The sequence below is a fragment of the Geotrypetes seraphini genome, chromosome 6 (genome assembly GCF_902459505.1).
Source record: "Geotrypetes seraphini chromosome 6, aGeoSer1.1, whole genome shotgun sequence".
NCBI classification, from domain to species: Eukaryota; Metazoa; Chordata; class Amphibia; order Gymnophiona; family Dermophiidae; genus Geotrypetes; species Geotrypetes seraphini.
The window spans coordinates 47,054,352-47,081,577 of NC_047089.1; the positions used below are offsets into that span (position 1 = coordinate 47,054,352).

The following is a 27,226-nucleotide window of genomic DNA, read 5'->3' on the forward strand; positions in this document are numbered from 1 at the left end:
CAAAACGATTACATTGGACATCTTGTGAAGAAAACACATATGTCCATGTGCCGGGAGATTATCAATTTAGTCAGCGCTGGAGTCTGAGAAGACCGTTAAGATAAGTGGTGCCAGTGCTTCAATAATAATTTCATTTTCTATGATTAAAAAAAACCAACCCCAATCAGTTCAAAGTAGAGCACTTTTGGTGGTTAGAATTTGCATATTAATTTCACCTGTAGGTGGTTGGAGGATCTGGACAGATTAGAACCTGGTCATCAGGATAGGGATCTGGAATGGCTTGAGTTATAAGAGATTCTATGATCCAATCTTTGTTTCAGTATGTTGTGCTTCTCCTCCTTTATTATTTATTTAAGTGAGCAGTTTTTTGCAGTTTACATTTGACATTTGCTTATATCATTTGGATGATTATTACCTCCCTTTTTTTTCTTGTTTGCTAAGTTATTGTGGGTAATATTTTGTTTGAGACATTTGTGTTTTGATTCTCTTACTTTGTTTTATACCATTTAATTTTTAATTAGAGATCCTCTATGTTCGCACTATGCTTTTTTGAATTCCATCACTGTTTTCATCTCCACCACCTCCCTTGAGAGAGCATTCCAGGCATCAACCACCCTCTCTGTGAAAAATAATTTCCTAACATTACTCCTAAATATGCCGCCCTGCAACCTCAATTCATACCCTCTAGTTTTACCATTTTCCTTTCTCTGGAAAAGATTTGTTTCTATATTAATACCTATCAAGTATTTAAATGTCTGTATCATATCCCCCTGTCCCACCTTTCCTCTAGAACATACATATTCATGTCTTCCATTCTATACAGTCCAGCATCCTTCTGGGTACAAATACCGCTTTGTCACACTGTTTTGTAGCCTTCAGATCCTTAGACACTATCACCCCAAGGTCTCTCTCCCCATTTGTGCATATCAACCTCTCACCTCTCAGCACATATGGTTCCCTTTGGGTTTCTACTCCCCAAGTGCATCACTCTGCAATTCTTCGCACTGAATTCTAGTTGCCAAACAGACTACTCTTCTAACTTTTGCAGATCCTTTTTCATGTTTTCTACTCCCTCCGGGGTGTCCACTCTGTTACACATCTTGGTATCATCTGCAAAAAGGCAAACCTTACCTTCTAACCCTTCAGCAATGTCACTCACAAATAAATTGAACAGAATCAAAGAAGAGAGTTTTTAATTTTTTAAAAAATTTGTTGCAGAATGTTTCCATCTAGATGTCAGTTGGGAGGTTGTTCCAGGTCTTGGTGCCAAGGTAAGTGAAAAAATAGTTGAACGTGTGTTTGTTTTAACCTCTTTTGGAAATAGAAGAAGTTGAAGCGATTCTAGTTTTCTGTTTGACATTGTCCAGGAATTGATGAATAGGTTTATGAGTGGTTTAGTGGTTTTTGCATATAGAATTTGGAACATTATACATGATAGTTTGAAGAATGCTAGGTTGCATAGGGAGAGGTATGGCCAGTAGTCTGTATAAGACTCTGGTGAGACCTCATTTAGAATATTGTGTACAATTCTGGAGGCCACACCTTCAAAAAGATATAAAAAGAATGGAGTCGGTCTAGAGGAAGGCTACTAAAATGGTGTGTGGTCTTCATGATAAAGCGTATGGAGACAGACTTAAAGATCTCAATCTGTATACGTTGGAGGAAAGGCGGGACAGGGGAAATATGATAATAAATGTTTAAATACCTACGTAATATAAATGTGCATGAGTCGAGTCTCTTTCATTTGAAAGGAAACTCTGTATCTGTCCCTCCTTCCCTCCACCCATATTCAATATCTGCTCTCTCAGTGAACTTATCCTCTCCTATTTTCAGCATACCTTCTCTGCGTCCCTATCTTGACTTGTCTTGCATTTCCAGCCTGAGTCCATCTCTCTTCCCCTGTGATCAGAATTCTTCCCTACCTGTGATCACATTGTCCATATTTCCTCTGTCCAACATTGCTCTTCTGTGTCCCTGTCCCTATAATCCCTCAATGCCTCTTCTAGGTCTCCATGTCCCTTCTTTATTTTCCCTTCCTTTCACAACCCCTACACTGGGGCTAAGTTATCTCTCTTCTTTTCTCCCACTATCTCCCCCTCTGGGGTCCAATGTCTTTTCCCCTCCCTCTCTTCTAGTCTCAGTTTTCTCTATCCCTCACTTCTACTCCCCCCAAAGCTGGTTCAGCATCTATCCATCTCTCAACTCTTGGTTCCATTATCTATTTCTGTCTGTCCCTCCTACCTTGATGAAACTGCTGCTCTATTCCCCCAGGTCCAGCTTCTATCCCCTTTACAGTGACCCCTCCCTTTCTCCTTCCATCCTCTCCCTGTTCTAGCATTTGTCCCCTTTCCTCACCCTCTTTTCCTAGTTCTAGCATCTGGCTCCTTCCTCCTCTTTTCCTAGTTCCAGTATCCCTCCTCCTTTCTCCCTCCCTCCCCGCAATCCCTTTCACTTTTTCCCCTCTCTGCTGGTAGTGACACTGCTTTCATTAAACCAACATGCTTCAGGCCTTCTCTCATGGACGCAAGGTTGCATTAGAGAGGGAAGGATGCATCATAGGGAAGACCCAAAGCCCTGAGGCAGGCTGATTCAATTGAAGCAATGCTGCTACTGGCACCAAGGGGAAGAAGTGAGGGACCATGAGGAGGAAGAAGCATAGACTCTGGAATCAGGAAGAAGAAAGAAAAAGGGAGAGATGCTGGACTCAGGATAGAGGGGATAAGAGATGCTGGACCCAGGGAGAGTGATGAAAGCATCTGGAGTGGCTTGGTGAGAGTCAGGAGCCTCCCCAAGCCTCTTATACCGGACACTTAAGCTTCATTTCTAACTTAATGGAATGGCTTTTATTATTTTACGAACAAAAGCAATAAAAAGGAAAATTCCTCAGTTGGGCACTTTTTCTTTTCATAGGGAGGAATTGGATCTGTTGGCAAGCTAGTGGAGCCTTCCTCTTTAGAAAGCTGATCAAGCTTGAAGTCAGAATCTGAGAAGTGTTCAGATTCTGATCCAGTAAAGAATTCCAGAGGGAAAATCTGGGTTTGAGACCAACTAGACCTTTTATTCCAGTGGATGTCAACCTCAACCGAGGAGCTTAAATACTGGTATCCTCCTATGAAGCTTCTTCCTTGACACACTGGAGATCAATAGTGCAACACACATCAATTCCGAGACTCTTCAAAGCTCCAATATTAACAAATCACCTCCAGATAACACTAGAAGTTTTAGGACTGTCTGAAACTGGATGCATTGACACACATGATGATAAAGCAAAGATGTCACATAAGCCATGAAACTCTCCCAAATGCTTGCTGATCTTCATATCAATCTGCTCTGCAAAAGAATGCTGATGCTAAAGGCATAGGGGATCCAGTGGGAATGGGCCACATCCTCCTGAGTCACTGATGGCTGGTCTTAGGTCCTTGGAAGCACTGAAAAGAGAGCACACTTCTCTATAGAAACATGATGGCAGATAAAGGTCAAATGACCCACCAGTCTGCCCATCCGCAGTAACAATTATCTCTTTCTCTCTCAGAGAGATCCCATATGCCTATCACAGTCTCTGTCTCTACCACCTTTTCCGGGAGACTGTTCCATGCATCTACCACCCTTTCTGTAAAAAAGTATTTTATTAGATTACTCCGGAGCCTATCACCTCTTAACTTCATCCTATGTCGTCTCATTGCAGAGTTTCCTTTCAAATGAAAGCAGGGCTGTGGAGTCGGTAGATAAATCCTTCGACTCCGACTTCTTAGTTTCTGGTACCCATGACTCCGACTCCAGGTACCTAAAATTGTCTCCGACTCAACTCCACAGCCCTGAATGAAAGAGATTCGATTCATGCACATTTACATTACGTAGATATTTAAACATCTCTATCATATCTCCCCTCTCCCACCTTTACTCCAAAGTATACAGATTGACATCTTTAAGTCTGTCCCCATACGCCTTATGATGAAGATCACATACCATTTTAATAGCCTTCCTCTGGACCGACTCATCCTTTTTATATCTTTTTGAAGGTGTGGCCTCCAGAATTGTACATAATATTCTAAATGAGGTCTCACTAAAGTCTTATACAGGGGCATCAACAACTCCTTTTTCCTACTGGCCATACCTCTCCCTATGCAACCTAGCATCCTTCTAGCTTTTGCCGTCACCTTTTCAATCTGTTTGGCCACCTTAAGATCATCACAATCACACCCAAGCCCTGCTCTTCTGTTGTGCACATAAGTTCTTCACCTCCTAAACTGTACTGTTCCCTCGGGTTTCTGCAGCCCAAATGCATGACCTTGCATTTCTTAGCCTTAAATTTTAGCTGCCAATTTCAGACCATTCTTCAAGATTTGCCAGGTCTTCCTTCATATTACTCACACCATCCGGGGTGTGTACTCTATTGCAGATTTTGGTATCATCCGCAAAGAGGCAAATCTTGCCCAACAACCCTTCAGCAATATTGTTTATAAAAATGTTAAAAAGAACAGGCCCAAGAATAGAACCTTTGAGGCACACTACTGGTAACATCCCTTTCCTCAGAACAATCTCCACTGATCACTACCCTCTGTCATTTTGCACTCAACCAGTTCTTGACCCAGTCCGTCACTTTGGGACCCATCTCGAGGGCACTCAGTTTATTTATTAGACGTCTGTGTGGAACACTATCAAAGGCTTTGCTAAAATCTAAATACACCACATTTAGGGCACATCCTCTATCTAATTCTCTGGTTACCCAGTCAAAGAAATTGATCAGATTTGTCTGACAAGACCTACCTCTAGTGAATCCATGCTGCCTCCGGTCCTGTAATCCACAAGATTCCAGAAACTTCACCATTCTCTGTTTTAAAAGTGTTTCCTTTAATTTGCTTACCAAAGAAGTCAGACTTACTGGCCTGTAATTCCCTAGTTCTTCCTTACTTCCACTTTTGTGGAGAGGGACCACATCCGCACTTCTCCCGACTCTAGAGACTTGTTGAAAAGATCAGTCATCGGAGCTACCAGAACTTCCCTAAGTTCCTTCAGCACCCTCGGATGTACACCATCCGGCCCCATCGCTTTGTCTACCTTTATTTTAGCTAGCTCCTCACGAACACAACCCTCTGAAAATCGATCAGGGTCCATTACTCCTCCATCCCTATTCACATTCGTCTTCTGTAGTCCTGCTTCCGGCGCTTCAGCTGTGAACACAGAACAGAAATATTTGTTAAGCAATTCAATCTTTTCTTTATCAGCTTCTATATATTCCGCCCCTTCACCTTTGAGTCTCACAATGCCACTTTGCACTAATATATATAAAAAAATGCCTTGTCTCTCCATTTTACCGTGTCAGCTATTTTTTCTTCCATTTGTATCTTTGCTTTCCCGACTACACGACCAGCCTCTCTTAACTTATCCAGATATTTTTGCTTGTCTTCCTCTTTCTGTGATCTTTTGTAGTTTATGAAAGTTAACTTCTTATTCCTTACCTTCTCAGCTACTACTTTTGAGAACCAAAGCGGCCTTCTTTTCCTCTTACTTTTACTTTCTTGCCTCATTAAAAAGTTTGTCGCCTTTACAATTACTCCTTTCAGTTTTGCCCACTGCATTTCAACTCCTTCCAAATGTTCCCATACAGACAATAATTCCTTGACATAAACCCTCATCCAAACAAAGTTAGTTTTTTTTTAAAGTCTAGAACCTTTGCTTTTGAATGAGCCCTCTCTATACCCATCTTAATATTAAACCTTACCATGCAGTGATCACTGGATGCCAGATGATCACCCACTGTAGCATCAGAAAAACTTTTCCTGTTTGTAAGCACTAAGTCCAATATGACCCTATCTATTACCAACTGTTGGAACAGTTCTCCTTGTATAGAATCCAGAATCTCCCTACTTCTAGAAGACCCAGCAATAGAGATACCCCTTTTTTAGATATATTCTGAATGTCTACTATTATATCTCTATCGACTTCTTTCGTCTGTGAGGGAGGCCTGTATATCACACCAATGTAAATATATTCACCATTCCCTCTTTCCATACTGAGTGTACCAAAGAATGAAATACCTTGATATTCTCGACACATGCCCTGCCAGGATATGTCATCAATGCTTGTTGGCCTCCAGCTAATGCTTAATCAGCTCACATTCTGTCCCAAGCCTGATGCCTCAGAAGTCAACTGGCATAATTAGGTAAACCTTTCTGAGGCTACCTATTGCTTTCTTGCTCCTCGATCTATTAAGACTGTTTCCTACTCCCATAAGGCCCCCTGATATCTTCAATATTATAGAGAACTGAAGCAGAAATGCAAATGGAAAAAATCTAAATCTCTCGTGGATAGACAGTCTTATTTATTTATTCAATTTTCTATACCATTCTCCCAAGGGAGCTCAGAACGGTTTACATTAATTTATTCAGGTACTCAAGCATTTTTCCCTTTCTGTCTTGGTGGGCTCACAATCTCTCTAATGTACCCGGGGCAATGAGGGGGGGGGATTAAGTGACTTGCCTAGGGTCAGAGCAGCCTGGGTTTGAACCCACAACCTCAGGGTGCTGAGGCTGTAGCTTTAACCACTGTGACACTCTCGCCCCCGAGAGGGTCAGTATTAGGTTATATAATACAGCATTAAAAAAAGCTAGGAAAAATTTTTACAGCGATAAAATTATCAGATCCAATAATCAAAGCAGGTCTCTGTTCAACATCTGGTGCACTTTAACTTCTAATAATGATTCATCGATACATCTTTCCTCTCCAGCAGAGGACGATCTAGCAAATTTTTTAATGAAATGGTATAAGAAACTCTTTTCCTTCATTAGTCTCCATTCTTCTACCTTGCCAACATGGTTTCAGACCCAACTTCAGTACCGAATCTCTATTGGTCTCACTAATTCAAAGGTTCAGCAACTACATTCAAGTAACAAGTTCGCAATCCTATTACAATTTGATCTATCTGCGGCCTTTGACGTCGTTCACCACGATATCTTGATCTACCAACTTTCTGAGATAGGCATTGATTCTACAGTCTTAGACTAGTTCTCGAAATTCCTACGATCTCGCTCATGTACTGTTAATATGAATGGCACCATGCCATCTTCTTGGAAGCCTCTATGCGGAGTCCCACAGGGATCACCTCTATCCTCTTCAACATCTATATGTCTACTTTAAAACTTTTCCATCTATCCCCCTTTGAAACATTATACACATCTTGGTTCTTCTTGAGATAGATTCGAATCTCACAAACTTTGCTGAAAATATAATAGCATGCATAATGAAACTTCAATCTTGGGCCCTAAACTAGACCAACTACCTTTGTCCAGTTCATTGCCATCTGGATCTTCACTGCAGATTGAATTCTCAAGTAAAGTTCTGGGTGTCATTATAGACTCAACACTTTCATTCAATGACCATCTTAATTCTCTGGTAAAAAAAAAAAAAATGCTTCTTTAGTTTCCATATGCTGAGGAAAATGAAATCCTGCTTCCACCAACAACATTTTGCTGTTCTTGTACAATCAATCATTCTTTCGAAGTTGGATTATTGTAATTCGGTTTAAGTCTAACCAAGAAAAGCCTTCAACAGATCCAGAATATTGCAGCTAGGTTGATCTTTGCAAAAAGCAAATACGATCATGTTTCCCTGCTTTTGTTAAAACTTCACTGACTCCCAGTAATCTCTAGGGTTTACTTTAAATGTACCTGCCTAACATTTAAGATCTTGCATGACACTCTTCCCCCATTAATTCCTCTATCTTGGAACTCTGTGAGACCTGATATTACCAGTTCTATCCAAAAGCTTAAATTATCTTTCCCCTCATTAAAAGGAGTTATCTATATTGGAAAATTAGGGAAATCTACATTAAAATTACTGAGCTTTGAAATAACTTTCCTGTCCAGTTGCATAATTTGGGCTCTTTCCAATTATTTCAAAAACTTCTGAAAACTTGGCTATTTTAAAAAATGTAATTTCCACTGCTCTCTATATAACCACTAATTCTTACTATATTTTCCTTTCTTAAACTCTTGTAAACCATGTTAAGCTCTATCCTTAGAGAAGATACGGTATATAAGCTTAAAGTTCAGTTTAGTTTGACATCATGAGCTTTCAGCACTGATGATGAAAAGGATGAATCCTTTCCTTATTTTCAGGCAGGATTTGGTCATTGTCCCGGACAAGTCCCATCAATGTTCGTTTAGGGTGATTGATGCATTTCTGATACCAATGCATGGTACAGCACAGCAGATATGCACTGATCAATTTTGACACATCTCCATAAGGTTAAAGGTGAAATGTTCGACACACAAAGTGGGCCGACATTCTTAAGGAATTAATTTTGCAAGAATTAGAAAATTTGTAGGCTGCTACATACATAAGTTATATCTTTAGCATCTCTGGCTTGATTTTATGGCTTAGCATTTGTCTGCTCTTCCTTTTCTCTCTCTATGGTATGCTAGTTTTGCTTTAATTTTACGGCTCTATATTTTTTTTTTGTCTTTTCCCTCAGCAGCAGATATTATAGTTTCTCTTCCCTTTCCATCTCATTCCACGTTTCTTTCGTTTTTTCTCTTTCTTCCTATTCTTTGGCCTGCTCTTCTTTCCCTTCTCTCCTATAAACTTTCCTCCATTTATCATCCTCTTACTTCTGTATTAATTCCCTGGGTTCCTTCTCCCTCACTCATCCCAGTTCCTCTTTCTACATCCCCTGCTATTCCAGGACTGCTTGTGATGTCCTTTTAACTTCTCTTGTTTTCCTGACTCATGCTCTCTCCTCTCTTTCTCCATTCTCTTTTCTTTAATAATTTTCTATTTTGAAACTTTCTTATGTACAAAAACAACCAACCAACCCATGCAAGCCCACATCAAGGAAGGGAAAAATATACAGATTAATTAAGGAAATCAAAGTCTAAACAAGACATCAAAGCTTGGATATATTTTAGGCATGGTTATCAGAAAACTCCTATGATCTAATAATCATTTAGTTCTCCTATCTATTAATAATCATTCCAGTTGATAAAGCTCATAATGGGCCCAGCGTGTACCTTAGGGCACACCCCTTTGGCCACACTACAGGGGATCACTGGTTATCTTAAATACTGCCCATCTTGATGACGTCAGCAGGTCAGAACTATAGCAAGAGGGTTCCATCTCCAACTGTTTGGCTTTCTCAAATGCCTTTCCAAATGGTTTTCCAGGCTCTCGTTAGTCCTCCTTCCTCCTCTAATTCTCTTCTGCTGTGCTTTCCCTAATCCTCTTTCCACTTTTGCTCTTACCCCTTCCACTGTATACAATGTATATCCATCATGGTTATCTGAAAAATTTGACTGGCTAGGTGTGTCTTGAGGATTGGGTTGAGTACCCCTGATATAAAGAGAAGATCTTGAATTAACTCATACCTTGGCAGTCCCAGCCACATGATCCATGAAGGTGACCAACTTGCATCATATTCGTTCTCACTAACTGTAGTCAGTTCTTCATTAACCTGAGTCTGATCTTCAATGATTTTCATCTCTAATGCTTTGAGTATGACAACTGAAGAGGTCGCACTAGCTTTGAGCACAGCTACAGCCTCACTGTGACTTAGATTGGTTAGATCAATACTATTGATATTGAGCAGCACATCACCTAATCAAAAGGCACAAACAAGAATATAATTAAGGCATCCTGAAGCATTTTTTGGGTGCACTTTTTTTTTTAACAGCGCATTCAAAATTTCAAATCCTGTGGCAGCTCAGTGATACAGAAGACATGAAAATGAGATTTTTTTAATTAGCTGAAAATTTAAATTCTTAATTTTCTTTCCAATATGAATATTTGCTTAACAATTACTTTCTGAACAGAATAAAAATGAAAATTCATTGATATAGTATTGAATCTTCTGTGTATCTAAAGAGATCTCATGTATATCAGTGGTACAAAATCCTGTACTTATGGAGATATAATATCTATTAAATATAGCGATATAAAAACTACATATGAAGGTTGCTCAACAAAAAATATTTACTTCAATTCAATGCAGTGATAATATTAAATGGATAAAATATTAACTTAAAGTTATGTAGATTTTCATTGACCCTAAATAATGTAGCTGAGATTATTTTCATGCACTTTTTACAACTGCACTTGCAATGCTATCTTATTGGTCTATATATTTCACCTCCTCTCAGACCCTATGCGGTCTAAGATTTTTTATATTTTTAAAATTTGAATGTTTATTAAAGATTTTCAAATGGAAGTTTTAAACAGTCCTTAGGAATTTGTTCAAAATCCAGGGCATTGAATAGATCAGCTCTCGGTTCAGATTCAGATTCCATTCTGACTGGTAGAGCTTGCTTCATCTGTCTGATAAATTTAGGGCTCCTTTAACTAAGGTGCGCTAGCGTTTTTAGCGCGTGTTAACCATGCGCTAACCGAAAAATACTAATGCAAGCTCTATGGCGGCATTAGCGTTTAGCGTGTGTGGTATTGTAGCGCACGCTAAAACCGCTAAGGCACCTTAGTAAAAGGAGCCCTTAGTAAAAGAAAGGCTCTCAGGTGATCTCCATCTAGGTGGTGGTGGAGAGAGGTCTGATGAGTTGTCATAAGATTCTGGAGAAGAGAGCTCTGGGTCTGAATAGAAATAATTCAAAAGGTTTGAGTGAAATTCCTCAATGTTCCTCAGTGTTCTTCAACCTTTTGACACCTATGGACCCACGGAAATAAAATAATTATTTTGTGGACCGGTAACGGCAATGGTCCACGGACCGGTAGTTGAAGAACACTGGGCTAAGTCGTGGGCCAGACCCCGCCCATCTCTACCCTAACTCCGCCCCAGACCCCGCCCCATAATAGTACTAATTATAAGACCATTTTTTTCATTCATTTTTCATATATACACAATGAGGACGAATTGGGGGAGAATCAGGAATAAGACCTGCATGAAAATGTAGGCAATGAAGGAGAATCAGGAGTTAAGACCTACATGAAAATGTAGGCGGAAGAAGACGCAAGCATAAGACCTGTATATATTGTAGGCTAAGACCCCTGAGAACCCCAAATAGTTATATTTCTAAGAGAGACATTGTGCATATGAATTCAAACTTCTAAGCAATCATTTTCCTCTCTGCTAGTGAGAGAGAGATTCACCTTTGCTCCAGAAACTAACAGTCAGATCTCCTGACTGTGACATTACTGTTTTGGGACTTTTCAGAACAGTACAATACATGATAAGAAGTCCTCCTAAGAAGTACTAGTGAAGGACAGTGTAACTCAGGAAGGTGGGGGCTTGCTCTCTGAAATTATTAGCCCTAATAAGAACATAAGCAATGCCTCCACTAGGTCAGACCTGAGGTCTATCGTGCCCAGCAGTCCGCTCACGCGGCGGCCCAACAGGTCCAGACCTGTGCAGTAATCCTCTATCTATACCCCTCTATCCCTTTTTCCAGCAGGAAATTGTCCAATCCTTTCTTGAACCCCAGTACCGTACTCCGCCTTATTACGCCCTCTGGAAGCGCATTCCAGGTGTCCACCACACGCTGGGTAAAGAAAAACTTCCTAGCATTCGTTTTGAATCTGTCCCCTTTCAACTTTTCCGAATGCCATCTTGTTCTTTTATGTTTTGAAAGTTTGAAGAATCTGTTCCTCTCTACTCTCTCTCTATGCCCTTCATGATCTTGTAGGTCATACTGGGATTAGGAATGCACTTGTCAGGGAAATATAGAAAGGTCAGTTTTGGCACCAGATGACGTCATGCTTCAGTATGGCTCCATGATAAGTGTATACATCAGGGGTGCCCAATACGTCGATCGCGATCGACAGGTCACTTGCTCAGGCGACCCCAGTCGATCGCAGAGCAGGTTCCCTTCTTTCCTTCTCTTTTTTCCTCTCCTGACTGGCCCGCTCCTGAATTCTGCTGCTGCCGCCGCTGCTCAACATTAAAAAAAAAAAAAACGGCTTGGAGAACTTATGCTCCGGGGGCTAACGTGTGCTTGTATCGGCTTCCCTTCTCTTCCCTCTGAAACCGGAAGTTATGTCGGCGGGGAGGGGGGGGGGGAGAGAAGGGAAGCCAGCACGCACATGTTAGAGCCCCGTTCGTGGGCTAAAGCGGGAGACAGGTCAGTGAAGCTTGCGATTTGCTCTTCTTGCTGCCAGGTCCTGCCTACTTTCTGTTTCCTCAAAGGCAGGACCTGGCAGCATTTCTCCCAATAGGTCGATCTTGGGCCGATCAGCCTTCCTCTCCCTGACGTCAATTCTGCCGTCGGAGAGGAAGTTCTGGCCAGCGGAACTTCCTCTCCGACGGCAGAATTGACGTCGGGGAGAGGAATGCTGGTGGGCCCGAAGCAGGGAGAGCTTGGTTGGTGGCAGGCGGCTTTGGGGGCCTGTTATCCGATGGCAGTGGCAGTGGCTTGGGGGAGGGCAGGGAGGGAGAAAGAGGGCAGGCAGGGAGACAGAAGGAAAGAATAGAAACAGAAAAAAAGAAAGGGGGCATGAAGAGAGAAAGAAAGAGAGGCCAGGGAGAGAGGAAGAAAACGTTGGGGGGGGGGGGGGAATGAGGTCAGGAGGAGAGGAAGCATACAGGCTAAAAGAAGGGAAGAAAGATTGGATGCACAGTCAGAAGAAAGTGCAACCAGAGACTCATGAAATCACCAGACAAGGTAGGAAAAATTATTTTATTTTAAATTTAGTGATCAAAATGTATCTGAATTTATATCTGCTGTCTATATTTTACACTGTGGTCCCCTTTTACTAAACCGCAGTAGAGGTTTTTAGCGCAGGGAGCCTATGAGCGAAGAGAGCAGCGCTGGGCATTCAGCGCAGCTCCCTGCGCTAAAAACTGCTATCGTGGTTTAGTAAAAAGGGAGGGGGGTATTTGTCTGTTTTTGTATGGTTGTTAGTGAGGTGACAGTGCATAGAGTCATCTGCTTTGACCTCTTTGAAAAACCCTGGAATAGGAATGATGATTAACATTTTTTATGCGTACAGTGTGCTTTGTGTTTTCTTAAAATTTTATTGTTGGTAGATCATTTTGACTTGGTCATTTTAAAAGTAGCTTGCAAGCCCAAAAAGTGTAGGCACCCCTGGTATACATCATACAGCCAATATAAATGATGAATGGCTGCAATCTGTAACTAGGTGGTACCCTAGGCTACTATAAATATTATGCCAATGGGTATAACAGAAGAGAAGTCAGACCCAAAAGAACATCAGATTGCTATTTTGTATGTATGTTATCCTTATAGCCAATATGCTGTACTTTGCTATTCCATGTGAGTTGCCTTTTGCTTATTGCTAATAAACCTATTTTATTGTAACTGTCACGAGGTCTTTATTATGGGCTAATAAGATCTGCAGCCAATCTTATCAACACACACAATATAAATCGTATTAACAACACATAATGGTTAACCACAAAATTAAACTACACAAAGCACACTGTATGCTTCTCAATATTCATTCCTATCAAAACACAGATAACCCCATGCAAATACGGGACTAAAAACTAAAAGTACTAATATGTACAAACAAACTTTAAGGTGCAAGACTACATGCAGTACAACCCCAGAGGAAAAGAAACAAATGCATTTCTTCCTGAACAGACAGCAGATGTAAATCAATCACTAAATTAAAAAATAAAATCATTCCCCTACCATTGTTGTCTCCCTCCCTCCATGCTGTGCCTTGCCTTCTGTCCTGCCCTCTGGTGTTATCTAAGAGCTGGCTCCTTCTTCCTCAGTGCTGCAGTGCACAAAGCTGTGGGCAGCGTCCCGCGCCTCATCTGGAAGCCTTCCCTTTGACAATGCGACGTCAGAGAGAAGGCTTCTGGTTCAGGCACAGGACACACGTAGGAGCCTCTGCAGCACTGAGGAAGAGGGAGCCGGCCCGAAAACAACGCTGCATTGATTGCACTGTGAACCGACGGCTGAAGAGCTCTGTCTGGGGCTCGATGCATGTGTCAGCCCTGTGGATCGGCAGGAAATTTCTGCGGACCGGACTATATCTGATTTCTGAGGACTGGTCTAGATCAGTGGTCTCTAGAAGATGGATTCCACTGAGAAGGATGCTGACTACGATGTCAAGGTGAGCATTGAGAGGAACTTCTATCTTAATCCTGGTGTCGATCTGATGTAGATTGGGAAGAGGTGCTTTGGCATCGAGGTGATGAGAAGGCATGCCTCTAAGGGGATACCAACTGCAGAGATGGGGAGTGAGATTGCTTGCATCGACATTTGGTATGCATCGACTGACTTGATGCCTGAGATGACACCTTCTAAAAAGGATAAGAAACACTCATGTCTCACCTGTATCAAGTAAGTGAGACATGAGTGTTTCTTATCCTGTTTAGAAGGTGTTATAGCCGGTGGTACCACAGGAGCCGACATTGAGCGGGGTACCGATGCTGGCGTTGATGTCAATGCAGCTAGAGAATGATGCTTGTCTATTTCAGATGGGGTGGACATCTGCAGCTTGGCACAGCGAGAACAAGTCTACCTGATGCTCAGGACCAAGGCACTGGAGACACCAGTTGTGCAGGTCAGTGACCAAGATGGTCCTGTTACACAGAGTACACTTCTTGAAGTCGCTAGAAGGTGTGAACATTTATGGAAAGACAGCTGCAGAGAGGTCGAGTGAACCAGAGTCTGAAAAAGGCTCAATGCCTAAAAACAGGCTGAGTGAGTGTGAAAGACCCAAAAAATGAAAACACAAAAATTAAGGAAAAAATAAAAGGAATTGAAAAAACAAAGAAAATTTAGTTACACGAAGACATGAAAAGGGTACAAAAAGCACTCTTCGAGAGACTCCATAAAACACAACTTCCTAGCTCCATGGAAGACTAAGAACTGATGGTCCCGCACACCATCACTGAGCAGAAAAGAACTGGCGCTTGAGCAGTAAGGGCGGTCTCAAGTGACAGTACCCTTTTGCACTTTCCGCACTTGGGCTCTGTGGATGACATCACACATCTGTAAGAATATGCTGCCTGCTTGTCCTGAGATAAATGGGCAGGAATTCCCATGCATGCGTTTTAGGTCTTTTCCAGACACTTTGCTGCTTAGAATCCTCTTCTAGTTTGGCATCGTTACATGGTGACATAACCACTTGTGTGGCTGAAATATCCAGCTGTCTCCAGAGAACATTCATTATAGGTATACTATTTTATGTGGCATATATGATGTTTGAGGGATATATACAGTTTTTGGTAGGTAGGTACAAATACAGACTGGATAAAAAAAGTACCTTTACATAATATGTAAACTGCTTTGGTTGTATTACAGAAAGGCAGACAATCAACAATCTAACAAACAATAAACAAATTATCTCTGCATGCATATATGTATGGGGGTGGATCTGTGCATCACAAGAATGTCTGCGTATACACTTGCTTCTGTATAGGGTGGGGGAAGTCTGTGATGTGTACATCTTGAGGAGCAGGGGGGGAGCAAGCATGCATATCCCCTTCCCTCTCTTGCTCTTTCTCCTGTGCCCCTCCCTTGTTCCTTTCTCCTTTTCTTATTAAGTCAGCAGGATTACGAAGTAGGTGAGGCCAAGCGCTGTGCTCATTTTTAGGTCTTTGCTGACTTTGAAAGGAGGGGGGGAGGAGGCATCTTCAACTACCAGTTCTCTGTCATTTCTTCAAGCTGTGGGGCCCAGCCTTTGTAATCCCACAGTTCCTGCTACCACAGACTGCCATACCTCCCAATTTTTCCCGTCTCTTTTTTGCTCCAGCCACTGCTCCTTCAGATATTCAGAAAGTGGATGCTATCCTCCATATCACTCTGTTATACCTCCATATCAACAGGTTGTAGGACTAACCTCCACATTACCCAATGGTTCTTTCCCTCCTCCCCTGAATCCTTATACATGTTTGTTTACATCATGCACAAATATGGTAGGAACTGATTAAGAGACAGACAAAGAAATGGACAAGTGCTGCCTTCTGTTATGAAACCTACTTAAAACCAGAAAGGAAAAGAAACATAACATATGTTTTGTTGGACTTTGCTCTATGAGTCAATTCTTGCCTCGTTTGATTCTGCTGTCCCTTGCTAAGCAACCGTAAGGTTGCACACTGGTAACAAAGATTGGCAGCTCGCCACTTTTACTTCCTCTTCCTCCTGCTACTGTCATTCCAAGGGACTCGTGTGCTTCTTTCTTCACAGTAATTTGTTTTTCTTGGCATGCAACACTTTGACAGAGATCCTACATTATGACAAGAAAAGATGTAAGTCAAAGCACAAATACAATTATAACAGAAAGAACAGCTTGCCATGAATCAGCCACAAATTTTTCATAAATGTAATATTATGTTATAAAAAGAGATTATGTTCTTACCTTGATAATATCTTTTCCAGTAGATAGGGAATGTATGCTGAACCATAGGGTTATCCATCTTTGTGAGCATATTGCAGAAGATGTCAATCACAGCTTTTCAACTCCTTCTCCTCCCTCCATGGTCTCTGCTGCTCCCTTCATTTTGTACCAAAGCTAGTGACAGCCATACAGAAGACAACAGGAGAAGGAGGGGTACAGGGAATTCCCTGAAAATAGAAGTCTTATCTGCTCAGATGAAGTTAAAACAATCAATGAGGAAACAGTAATGTGGTTAACACATTAACAAGTCTCTGAGAGAAACAATGAATTCAATAAATACAAGTCAAGCAAGAAATATAAACAGCCTCAACATTTATGGAGCTCAACCATTCCTCCCTTGTAATTCTATATACAGACTCTTCCTAATCCAATAGTCTGACTGACAGTGAAATCTTAACTATGGAGCTGACCATTAAGCTTGTATCAGAATATAGGTAAAAGAGATAAACTTCTTTTTAGCATACCATGCCTATCTACTGGAAAAGATATTATCAAGAAAAGAACCTAATCTCTTTTTTCCAATGCAATAGTATGCTGAACCATAGGGATGTACCTAAGCAGTCCCAAAACTCTAGGGTGAGATAGATGAGCCTGCTCATAGTACTGAGGAAATGAAAGTGCTATCCTCCTGTGCTGCTATGTCCATCCTGCAGAATTTGGAGAAGATATGAAGGGAGGACCAGGTTGCTGATCTACAAATTTCTTTGGGTAGAACTGCTCAAGCTTTCACCCAAGATGCACCTTCAATGAGTCAGGCAGCTGTTTGCCACAACCAATTTATGTAGAGGATATTGCTCTGAGAAGCCATCTAGAGATGGTGACCTTGGAAGTAAGTCTGCCCAGTCTCACCTGATTGGTTAACACAAAAAGCTGATCCAAGAGATGAAACTCATTAGTTACCTCTAGGCAGTGGCGTACCTAGGGTATGTGGCACCCGGGGCCCATCATTTTTTGACACCCCCCCCCCCCCATGTAAAAAAATATTTTTTGTAATGACCATGAAATGGAATAAATGGTCAGAATAGAAAGGCAGTGAAAATTTTCTTATATTCCAAACATAACATAACATAAATTATGTCTGAATTGTCATGACATCAGAAGTACATATGGAGTAGTTGCAGGTGATGCTTGGGACAGTTCTGATTGTGTTAGTTCGGTTTTATGTGTTTTTTGAATAGAAGGGTTTTTATTTCTTTTTGAAGGTTTTGCAGTCTGTGGTCGATGTCAATTGGTTGTAGAGTTGGGGGTCGAGTGTTGCAGCTCGAATGGCTAGGAGGTTGTCGAACAGATTTTTTCTTTTGACGTTTTTGGTTGGAGGGTGTGTGAATGGTGCGTCTCCTATGTCTGTTTGAAGTGGATTGAATTATTTAGCTGAAGAAATTAGTTACCCCCTCATCCCACACACATTAATTCTCTTCCATTTTTGTTCCCATTATAAAAAACACTGATAAGTTCCCAGAAAAAAAAATACATTAAAATAAGAAGTGAAAACAAAGGCCCCTACAGATGAGAACATAACATAAGAATAGCCTAACTGGGTCAGACCAATGGTCCATCATGCCCAGTAGCCCATTCTCATGGTAGCCAATCCAGGATACTAATACCTGGTCAAAACCCAAAGAGTAGCAACATTCCATGCTACCGATCCAGGGCAAGCAGACACTTCCCCCATGTCTTAATAACAGATTATGGACTTTTCTTCCAGGAATTTGTCCAAATCTTTCTTAAAACCAGCTACACTATCTGCTTTTACCATAACTTCTGGCCACTTCATTTTTAAGTTTAGATCTTTCCTTTCAAACAGAGACCTTGCTAGATGTCAAATACAGCACAAGGTAACTTCACATGGACTCAGCTGTGCAGGAAATGTGAATCTCCTAATACACCCACCATATAGTGCAAAAATGTGCAAAGGTCTGTTTTTTTCTTTCGATCACTACATAGCCTAATGCCACACAAGCAGCGCTGTTACAAACATATTCTGTAGGTCAATGCTAAGGATAACAAAGTTTCCTTCCTTGGACCAGAAGGAGATACTGATAAACCACTGGAAGAGATCCCAACACAACACCCAAAGACCCACTCAGTGTGTGAACCAGTTGAGTGGAGTGGACTAACTGGGGGGTGGAAATGGGCCCGGAGTTTGCTCAGCAGAATTTCCCAGACCACCTCTTCATCTCAACACATTGACACGCTGCCACCACCACCACTAGGAACACCTCACTGGATAGGCCAGCTATGCTATAAACTTTATAAAACACATTATTATATTTTCTTATAAAGCACATATTTTAACTGAACTCTCTGACATCCTCAGCCTTTCCATTCACAAAAATAGAAGGAAGAAAAGTTCCCATTTCCTGCTGTTTCATGTCCCCGGCCTATACAATATTTTTTTTCTGCAGACCCTTCAAAAGTCTGACCAAATCCTCGTTTCACTTGCATTATAAAGTACTGAGGATGCCATCTCTCCCCAATCCCAGGTCCTAAAGTCTAAGACAGTAGCGCAAACTAATGCTGCCAGATTCAGGAAAAAAAATTTCGATTCGATTCAGCCTATTGAATTGGTTTTTCAATTTGATTTTCCTGCCCAGTTGGGTGATTTTTTTCAAAACTCTTGGTGGGTTTTATAGCTTTTTCACCCCCTTTGGCTTCTCCTAACCACACTGGCGCTGTGGTGTAAATAAAATAAAGAAACAAAAAGGACTTTTCCTCTCTCTGTTAAATCCTAGCTCATGTTTGCAGTCCAACACCAGCTCTGTCAGGATACACATTTCAAATCTGACATATTATAATCACAAAACAGAAAATAAAATTAATTTTTCTACCTTTTGTTGTCTGGTTATATTTCAAATCTTGTTGGTCCAAGGCTCTGTTTTTCTTCTGATAACTTGCTTGCCAGGGTCTCCTTCTTTCTTCTTTCTGCGTGCTAACCATCCATCTGCCAACTCTGTCCTCCCTTTCCATTTCCCTTCCCTCCCCAGGAAGTCTGGTATCTTTCCTTTTTTTCATCTCCCTCCACAGATCCACCTTTTCTTAACTACCCTTTCATCCGACATCTCTCCCTCCTTCCCCACCACCCCAGAGTCCACCATCTCTCCCTTTCTTTTCCCAATTACCCTTCTATCCAGTATCTCTATCCCTCCTCCACACCATCCCTTGTGTCCAATTTCTCTCCCTTTCAGTTCCTTCCCTCCCTAAATCCCATGGTCCATCATTTCTCTCCCTCTCCTCTATTTTCAGACCCATTATTTCTTCCTCCCCCCCCAAAGTTTGGCATATGCACGTCTCTTTGAACACCCCCTTCCCTCCGTGTACTTCTAAACCAGGGTCCCCCCCAAAGGCCTGTCCCCCCTTAAAGATCTGCCTGTCCCCCCTTGAAGGCCTGCACCCCCCTTGAAGGCCTGTCCCACCCCCTTGTAGGCCTGTCCCCCCCTTGAAGGCCTGTCCCTCCCCCTTGTAGGCCTGTCCCCCCCCTTGAAGGCCTGCCTGCCTGTCCCCCCCCTTGAAGGCCTGTCCCCCCCTTGAAGGTCTGCACCCCCCCCGAAGGCCTGCACCCCCCTGAAGGCCTGTCCCCCCCCCCCTTGAAGGCCTGTCCCACCCCCTCGTAGGCCTGTCTCCCCCTTGTAGGCCTGCCTGCCCCCCTTGAAGGCCTGCACCCCTTTGAAGGTCTGCACCCCCCCGAAGGCCTGCACCCCCCAAAGGCCTGCACCCCCCTTGAAGGCCTGTCCCACCCCCTTGTAGGCCTGTCCCCCCTTTTGTAGGCCTGTCCCCCCCCCTTGAAGGCCTGCCTGTCCCCCCCTTGAAGGCCTGCCCCCCCTTGAAGGCCTGCACCCCCTTGAAGGTCTGCACCCCCTTGAAGGTCTGCACCCCCCCCTGAAGTCCTGCACCCCCCCTGAAGTCCTGCACCCCCCCTGAAGGCCTGTCCCCCCATTGAAGGCCTGTCCCACCCCCTTGTAGGCCTGTCCCACCCCCTTGTAGACCTGTCCCCCCTTGAAGGCCTGCCTGCCCCCCCCCTTGAAGGCCTGTCCCCCCCCTTGAAGGCCTGCCTGCCTGCCTGTCACCCCCTTCCCCCTTGAAAGCCTGCCTGCCTGCCTGCCCGCCCCACCCCGAAGGACCGCTCGCCCCCCTGGCCTCCCCGCACCACCTATGAAGCAGCACAACCTATGCTCCCGGCCTTGCCGTTCAGTCCCTCCCCCACCACCACCCCCGAAGGGCCGCTCGCCCCACTAACCTTCCTGCACCACCTATGAAGCAGCCGCAGCAGGATCGTGACGTCAGCTATCCCTGCGCTGCTTAGGCGCTGCTTCCTGCGCCGCGGACCGCCCCTCCCGCCCCCCCCCCCCCTTGGTACGCCACTGCCTCTAGGTAATGCAAGAGAATGCTCTGGACATCCATAACCTTTAAGGCCTTGTCTTTCTTCTTGGACTCTTTGGGATGAAATGAAGGGAGTCTAACCTCTTGGTTGACATGAAACGCCAAAACAACTTTCGATAAGGAGAGATCCTGAGGAATGACACTCTGCATGACAGTGACTACAATTCTGAGATTTTCCTGGCAGATGTAATTGCAATCAAGAAGACTGCTTTGACCGATAGATCCATGACAGAGTCCTCCAAGACTATAGTAAGATTTCAGGATGTAAACTGGTCTCAAATCAGCGGCTCTAGTCACAGGGCACCTTACAAGAACCTACCTATGTCCAGTTGGGCCGCTAACGAAGATCTCTTCTCTTGGCCCTGGAAGCATGAGAGCCCTGCTACCTGACCTTTTAAAGAACCACACTTCCAACCCCTTGTCAAGGCCCTCTTGGAGGAACACAAATACCAATGAGATTGGGACTTTGCCCGGCTCTAACTTTTCTCTACTGCACCAGTGCTGAAGCATCTCCCATGCCTTAGCATACGCAGAAACCACCATTGGCTTTTGTGGCTCTAAGTAGAGTAGCAATGACTACTTCTGAATATCTTTTTTGGTCTAACGCTGTTCACTCAAGAACAATGCCATAAGACCAAAGCATCCTGGATCTTCTAGAACATAGGCCCTTGCAAGAGCAAATCTGGGTGCACCTGGAGTCCATCTGCAGGCACCTTTACTCCCTCTGCAGGCGTACGAGATCCACGTACCATGGATGCCTGGACCAATCCGTTGCTACAAGAACTAATGTTCCTGGGTGATTTGCTATTCAGTGGATCACCCAGCCTATTATAGGCCAGGGTGGAAAAACGTGCAGTTGCCGGGTCTCTAGTCATGGTTGAACCAGGACATCTAGCCCTGTACTTCTGGGTTTACATCTTTGATGAAGAATAGAATCATTTTTTTGTTCTTTGCAGTCACCATGACCTGGAACACTTTCAGGAACCATGACCACTCTCCCGCATCTGTCTGCTCTGATAATATGCTTGAATATTATCCACCCTGGTCAGGCAGGGGTGGACAATATTCCAGAAACGCACTTGCAGAGATTGCCTGCAAGTGTGTTTCTGCCCAACAGAACAATGCTTTTGCCTCCTACCGGAGCAGAGCACTCCTGGTGCCTCCCTGCCTGTTGACATAGGCAACTGCAGTGGAATTGTCAGAGAAGACTCTGACTGCTTTGCCCTCTAGCAAAGACTGCAGTTTTAGCAGCACCAGACAAATGGCTCTCAGTTGCAGCCTGTTGAAAGACCATTTCTGCTGAGTCTGAGTCCGTTGTCCTTGAACTAGGTGACCCTTGCAATGAGCCTCCCAGCCATACAAGCTGGCATTCATCGATAGGATTACCTAGGAATTAATCCAGAGCATCATTTCCTTCGCTAGAGACTGTAGGCGGAGCCACCAGCTCATGCTGCCTCTGGATGCTGCTGCTGTCCAAGGGATTGGAACTTGCAGGGAATCTCTCTGAGGTGACCAGCGAGACAACAACGTTCCCTGGGCACCACTTTATCGTGGCTGCCATCGACCAAAAGACCTGAAGGTAATGCCATGCATTTGGCTATGGCTTGGTCAACAGATCTGTTATTTGACCATGAAGCTTCTGTTTGCATGCTTCTGGAAAAAATACTCAGCTTTATGTCATGTTGATTAAGACCCCCAGATATTACAGGGATTGTGCTGGAACTTTAGAAAATTTACAATCCAGCCCAGACTCTGTAACATCTCCACAACCAACACTACTGTCTTTTTTCCTTCTGTTCGGGACTACACTCTGAAGAGCCAATTGTCCAAGTCAGGATGGGTCACCACTCCTCTGAGCCTTTCTTGGGCACGCATACTCCTCTGAGCCTTTCTTGGGCACGACCAAGTATATGGAGCATCTGCCAGAGCCTGAGATTTCTGAAGGAACTGTTCTATGTGTTGAATATCCAGCAACCTTTGTAATGGTGCCTGGACTTTTTCCTGGCTTCTCTGGCCGGTCCGCCAGCGAGTCCATGAGCCAATCTAAAGAAAGGGCATGCAAACTATCTTGTAATCCCTTCTCTGATAACAATCAACCACTGGGTCCTGGAGATTATCTGTTTCCAGGCCTCCAGAAAGCCAAGATCCAGTCTCCAATCGTCAGAGGAGCGACTTAAGGGCTGGAATTATTGTGGCTTTTTAATTGATACTGCAGGGCAGGAATTGGCACCTTGGTTCCTCCAGTTCCCAGAGAATTTCTGTCTGGAAACTTGAAAGGCTCTCTGGTTAGAGGCTCCTGTGGAGTACTGGAAAGAACTCTATGACCCATGAGAGGACCCGTGGCTCTGGCTGCTCGGGGTCTGCTGTCCGGTAAAGATCTTAGATGGCAATCTTGTACACTGCTACCACTCAAAAATATACAATCTGCAGTATAAGAGTTGCTTTGACAACCATTCAGACATACAAAAACTGAAATCATAAAAACTTATAATGAAGTGCACAGTGGAGAAAAACAGACCTCAATACTTGGCTCATGAACTCACAAAGTGTTCAATAGAACCCATATCATCATGGGTCTGTTAAAAAAACTCCACATACATCAAAATCAAAACTTCATTCATACATAATACATAATCTTGTCTCTCTTTAGTATGTATCTTATTACGTGACAATCCACAACACCAAACATGAAATGTGATGGCAACAGTGGTGAATACACAAATCTATTTTTTAAAGCAACTCTGCCATACTTGGATGTACCGTGGAGAAAATATTTTCATCATTCCCCTGAGATAGCTCGATTGAGGAGCAAAACAGGTGGGCCGGTCGGGATATAATTTTTGGTGATTTTTTTATTTACTTACCCAAAGGACATGTGAAGCAGTGATTGAGATAAGTAAAAAATTCTTATGTTTTTTTGTGCTGGGACATTGTCTATGAGAAGTTGCTGAAATCCCTTTTCTACTTTCAATGTATACACATTCGTGTATTCACCACTGTTTCCATCACATTTCATAAGTTTGGAGTTGTGGACTGTCATGTAAGATAAACAAACAATGTAGAACACTCAAATATATATATGATGCAATCAAATATTTAAACAGAGGAAAAAACCCCAGGGGTTAAATGAATAGAAAGACGCCAGTTTGGGGTTGGAACAGAGGTCGAATCACCTGCCCATTGTCTGATCCAAAACATATGATGGGTGAAAATCAAATACACCAAGACTTTTACCGTGACTGATCATATCATAGAATGCATCTGATTTGTAGCTTACTCCAGCTAACACAAGCTGTGGCATGGGCTCAACCTCTGCTAGGTTCTGGCAGGTTTATAGCCTGGAATGACAGGCACATGCCACAGCTGCAGCCTTAATCCCCGAGGCTAGAGCCTCAAACTGCCTCCTGAGGACCATATCCACTCTGGGGTCCTGCGGATCCTTTAAAACTACGCCTCCATCACTTGGCAGGGAATCCACCTTTGACATAGAAAAAATTTGCTGGAATTCCTAATTCAAGGGATACTGCCTAGTCATGGTTTTAGCCACCTTCAGGGAGCCTTTGGGAGTCTCCCAGGGCTCTGTGACTAGGATCCTCATGTCCGGGTACCACGAAGACATGGATTGACCCCAGTCCCCACTCAGAAGAGAACACTGGGAAGACGAGATTTGCGGAGGCTCTATCTTTAGCTCTCGAAGGGACTCAGTAATGATCTCCAGCAATGCAGAGGACTTCGATAGAGAGCTCTCTTTTCACGACCACATAAGTTCGATCGTTAAAACCTGCTTTTTTAAACTTCGTATTATTCGATCACTCTGTCCTATCCTAGATACTGATTCAATCAACATCTTGACTCATTCACTAGTCATTTCCCACCTAGACTACTGTAACTCCCTCCTTAATGGACTCCCTCAAAAAGAACTACGACGATTGCAATTAATACAAAATTCTGCAATAAAATTAATATACAAAAAAGGTAAATTTGAACATGTTACTCCTCTTCTTAAAGAGGCTCATTGGCTCCCCATCACACATCGCATCACCTACAAAATCATCTTACTCTCCTTTAAAATTAAACTTTTCCATCAACCACTATTCCTTGATAAACTACTAATTCCACAATGCTCCCCTCGTACTTTAAGATCCTCTGACCAAAAACTCCTCTTCATTCCTTCTTTAAAAGAATTCTATTACACCCGAAAAACCAATTTTGCAGTAACTGCACCCACACTATGGAACTCTCTCCCACAATATTTACGGGACGAACAAAATCTAATCAAATTCAAGACCGGCTTAAAGACTTTCTTATTTCAAGATGCCTTCAGTTGAATCTAAATCACTCTCTTTCTTCTCTTAAATCTTTCTCTTATTTGTTTCCCACTCTCCCTTTTTCTGCCTATTACTGCGAGTAAGTATCTGCCGCAACAATGCTACCCTATTCCTCACGTTCTATCCCCTCCCCACTTTCTCCTTCTTTACTAAATTATGTAACTTCTCCCCTCCTTCCCTTATTTTCCTCACCTTCCAGTTTGTCTAGTCTACGTCATATACGTTCATATTATTTTATAACATTTTTAGCCTCTACAAAACATTGTTAACCGGCCAGACATTTGCTTGATGGTCGGGATATTAAAAACTAATAAACTTGGAAACTTGGAACTTGGATGGCAAATGTAAGGATCCTCGCCCTATGGCCAATATCACCTCCGGGTCCTCCATGTGAGAGGCTGCTTCTCCCACCAGGGAAGCCTCACTTTGGGACAATAAAGGGATTAAATTTGACCACACATCCCTGTTCGATGGACTATCAGAGTCCAGAATAACCTCTGCTCTCAGGGAAGAAATGCTCTGAGTATACAGAGGGGCCTGCATACTGGGCCACGCACCAGTGGAGCTGACAGGGTTTTGGCCTTGTGGATAAGCCTTCCAGAGGAGATTAATGAACTCTGGGGTAAAGACCTGAATGGGCAACTCTCCTTCTCCCTTAGTATGGAGTAATCAACTTTTCATGGGCTGAAAAGCATCTATGCAATTACGGGATATAGGACCGCTGCCCCAGGGCTCCAGGTGTTTCTTTCCCCCCCCCCCAATGGCACTGTGTGCCATTCACTAGACTGCGGAGGGGCTAAGCCCAAAGCTACCACCCCTCCATCCTGCAACTTGTGGCAGATGGCACAAAGGTTCACTATTGATGCCTGACAGCCTGTGCTCAAGCTCCTGACCACGTCAAGGAATGAGCAAGTGCTGAGGGCCCTGAACCCTGAGCTCCACAAATCTTCAGCAGGCTGGTTGTACAGGTCTCCAAGGGATACACCTGTAAGCTGCAGACTTAAAATGTCTGTTCCTCTTCAAGTAGGCAAAGCAGTCCCTTGAAACCGCAAACAAGCCAAAACAAACAAAAAAGAAACAAAACAGAGCAGATCAGAGACTCACCTTCATGCTCACTCATTTATTTATTTATTCAATTTTCTATACCGTTTTCCCAGAAGCTCAGAACGGGTTACATGAAGTTGTTCAGGTACTAAAGCATTTTTCCCTGTCTGTCCTAGTGGGTTCACAAATCTATCTAATGTACCTGGGGCAATGGGGGGATTAAGTGACTTGCCTAAGGTCACAAAGAGAAGCGTGGGTTTGAACCTACAACCTCAGGGTGCTGAGGCTGTAGGTTTAACCACTGCACCACACTTGCAGAAGAGAAAACTAAAGGAGGCAGCAGAGACTGTGGAGGAGGAGTTGAAATGCTGTGATTGACATCTTCTGCAATATGCTTGCGAGCAGATGGATAAGCCCTATGATTCAGCATACCATCTCTACTGCACTAGAAAAGTAGTCATATAGCTGTCTTCAGGATATGTATAAAATGCTTACATAATTTAAAAAGCCATTGATTTGAATAATGGAAGAAATTTTTATTTTCTTTATTACATTTACCCTTAGTTACAGTAAGCACAGTTATTTACCATAACAGATGTTATCCGGAGACAGCAGGCAGATAGTCTCACATATGGGTGACTTCATCCATGGAGCCCAGCACGGACAGTTTGACAAATGAACAGTCACTTTAAGCTTTTAGAAACTTTGCGACTATCCGCACATGCCTGACTGCCTTCCTGCCCGCCGAAGGTCTCGTCACCTCAGTTCTGTATGCAAGCTAAGAAGTCAACCAGGGGAAGAGGAGGGATGTGAGAATATCTGCCTGCTGTCTCCAGATAACACCTGTTACGGTAAGTAACTGTGCTTTATCCTAGGACAAGCAAGCAGCATATTCTCACATATGGGACTCATTAGCTTACTGCAATGGGATGAAGGAAGAGTTGGCCATTAAGAAATTAAATTTTGTAAAACTGCTTGGGCGAAATGTCCATCTCGTCTGGAATACGACTTCAGACAGCAATAAGATGTGAACGTGTGAACTAAGGACCAAGTAGCTGCTTTGTAGATTTCATCAATGGGAGTGGAACGCGAGAATGCAACTAAAGCTGCCATAGCTGTAACATGACCCCCAAACTGCAGCCCAGCCTGCGCATTGAAGAAGA

At 43.2% G+C, this 27,226-nt stretch overlaps 1 protein-coding gene across 6 annotated transcripts in view; it reads right to left on the bottom strand.

Annotated features, from left to right (window-relative positions):
• Positions 1-27,226, bottom strand: part of LNX2 (ligand of numb-protein X 2) — a 190,304-nt gene that overhangs the window by 26,502 nt on the left and 136,576 nt on the right. For all 6 annotated transcript variants that reach the window (XM_033947935.1, XM_033947930.1, XM_033947931.1 and 3 more), the window contains 2 exons: positions 15,966-16,143; positions 9,363-9,591 (listed from right to left, as the gene is read on the bottom strand). In XM_033947935.1, the coding sequence (XP_033803826.1) occupies positions 9,363-9,591; positions 15,966-16,143 (407 nt within the window). The remainder of the gene's footprint in view (positions 1-9,362; positions 9,592-15,965; positions 16,144-27,226) is intronic.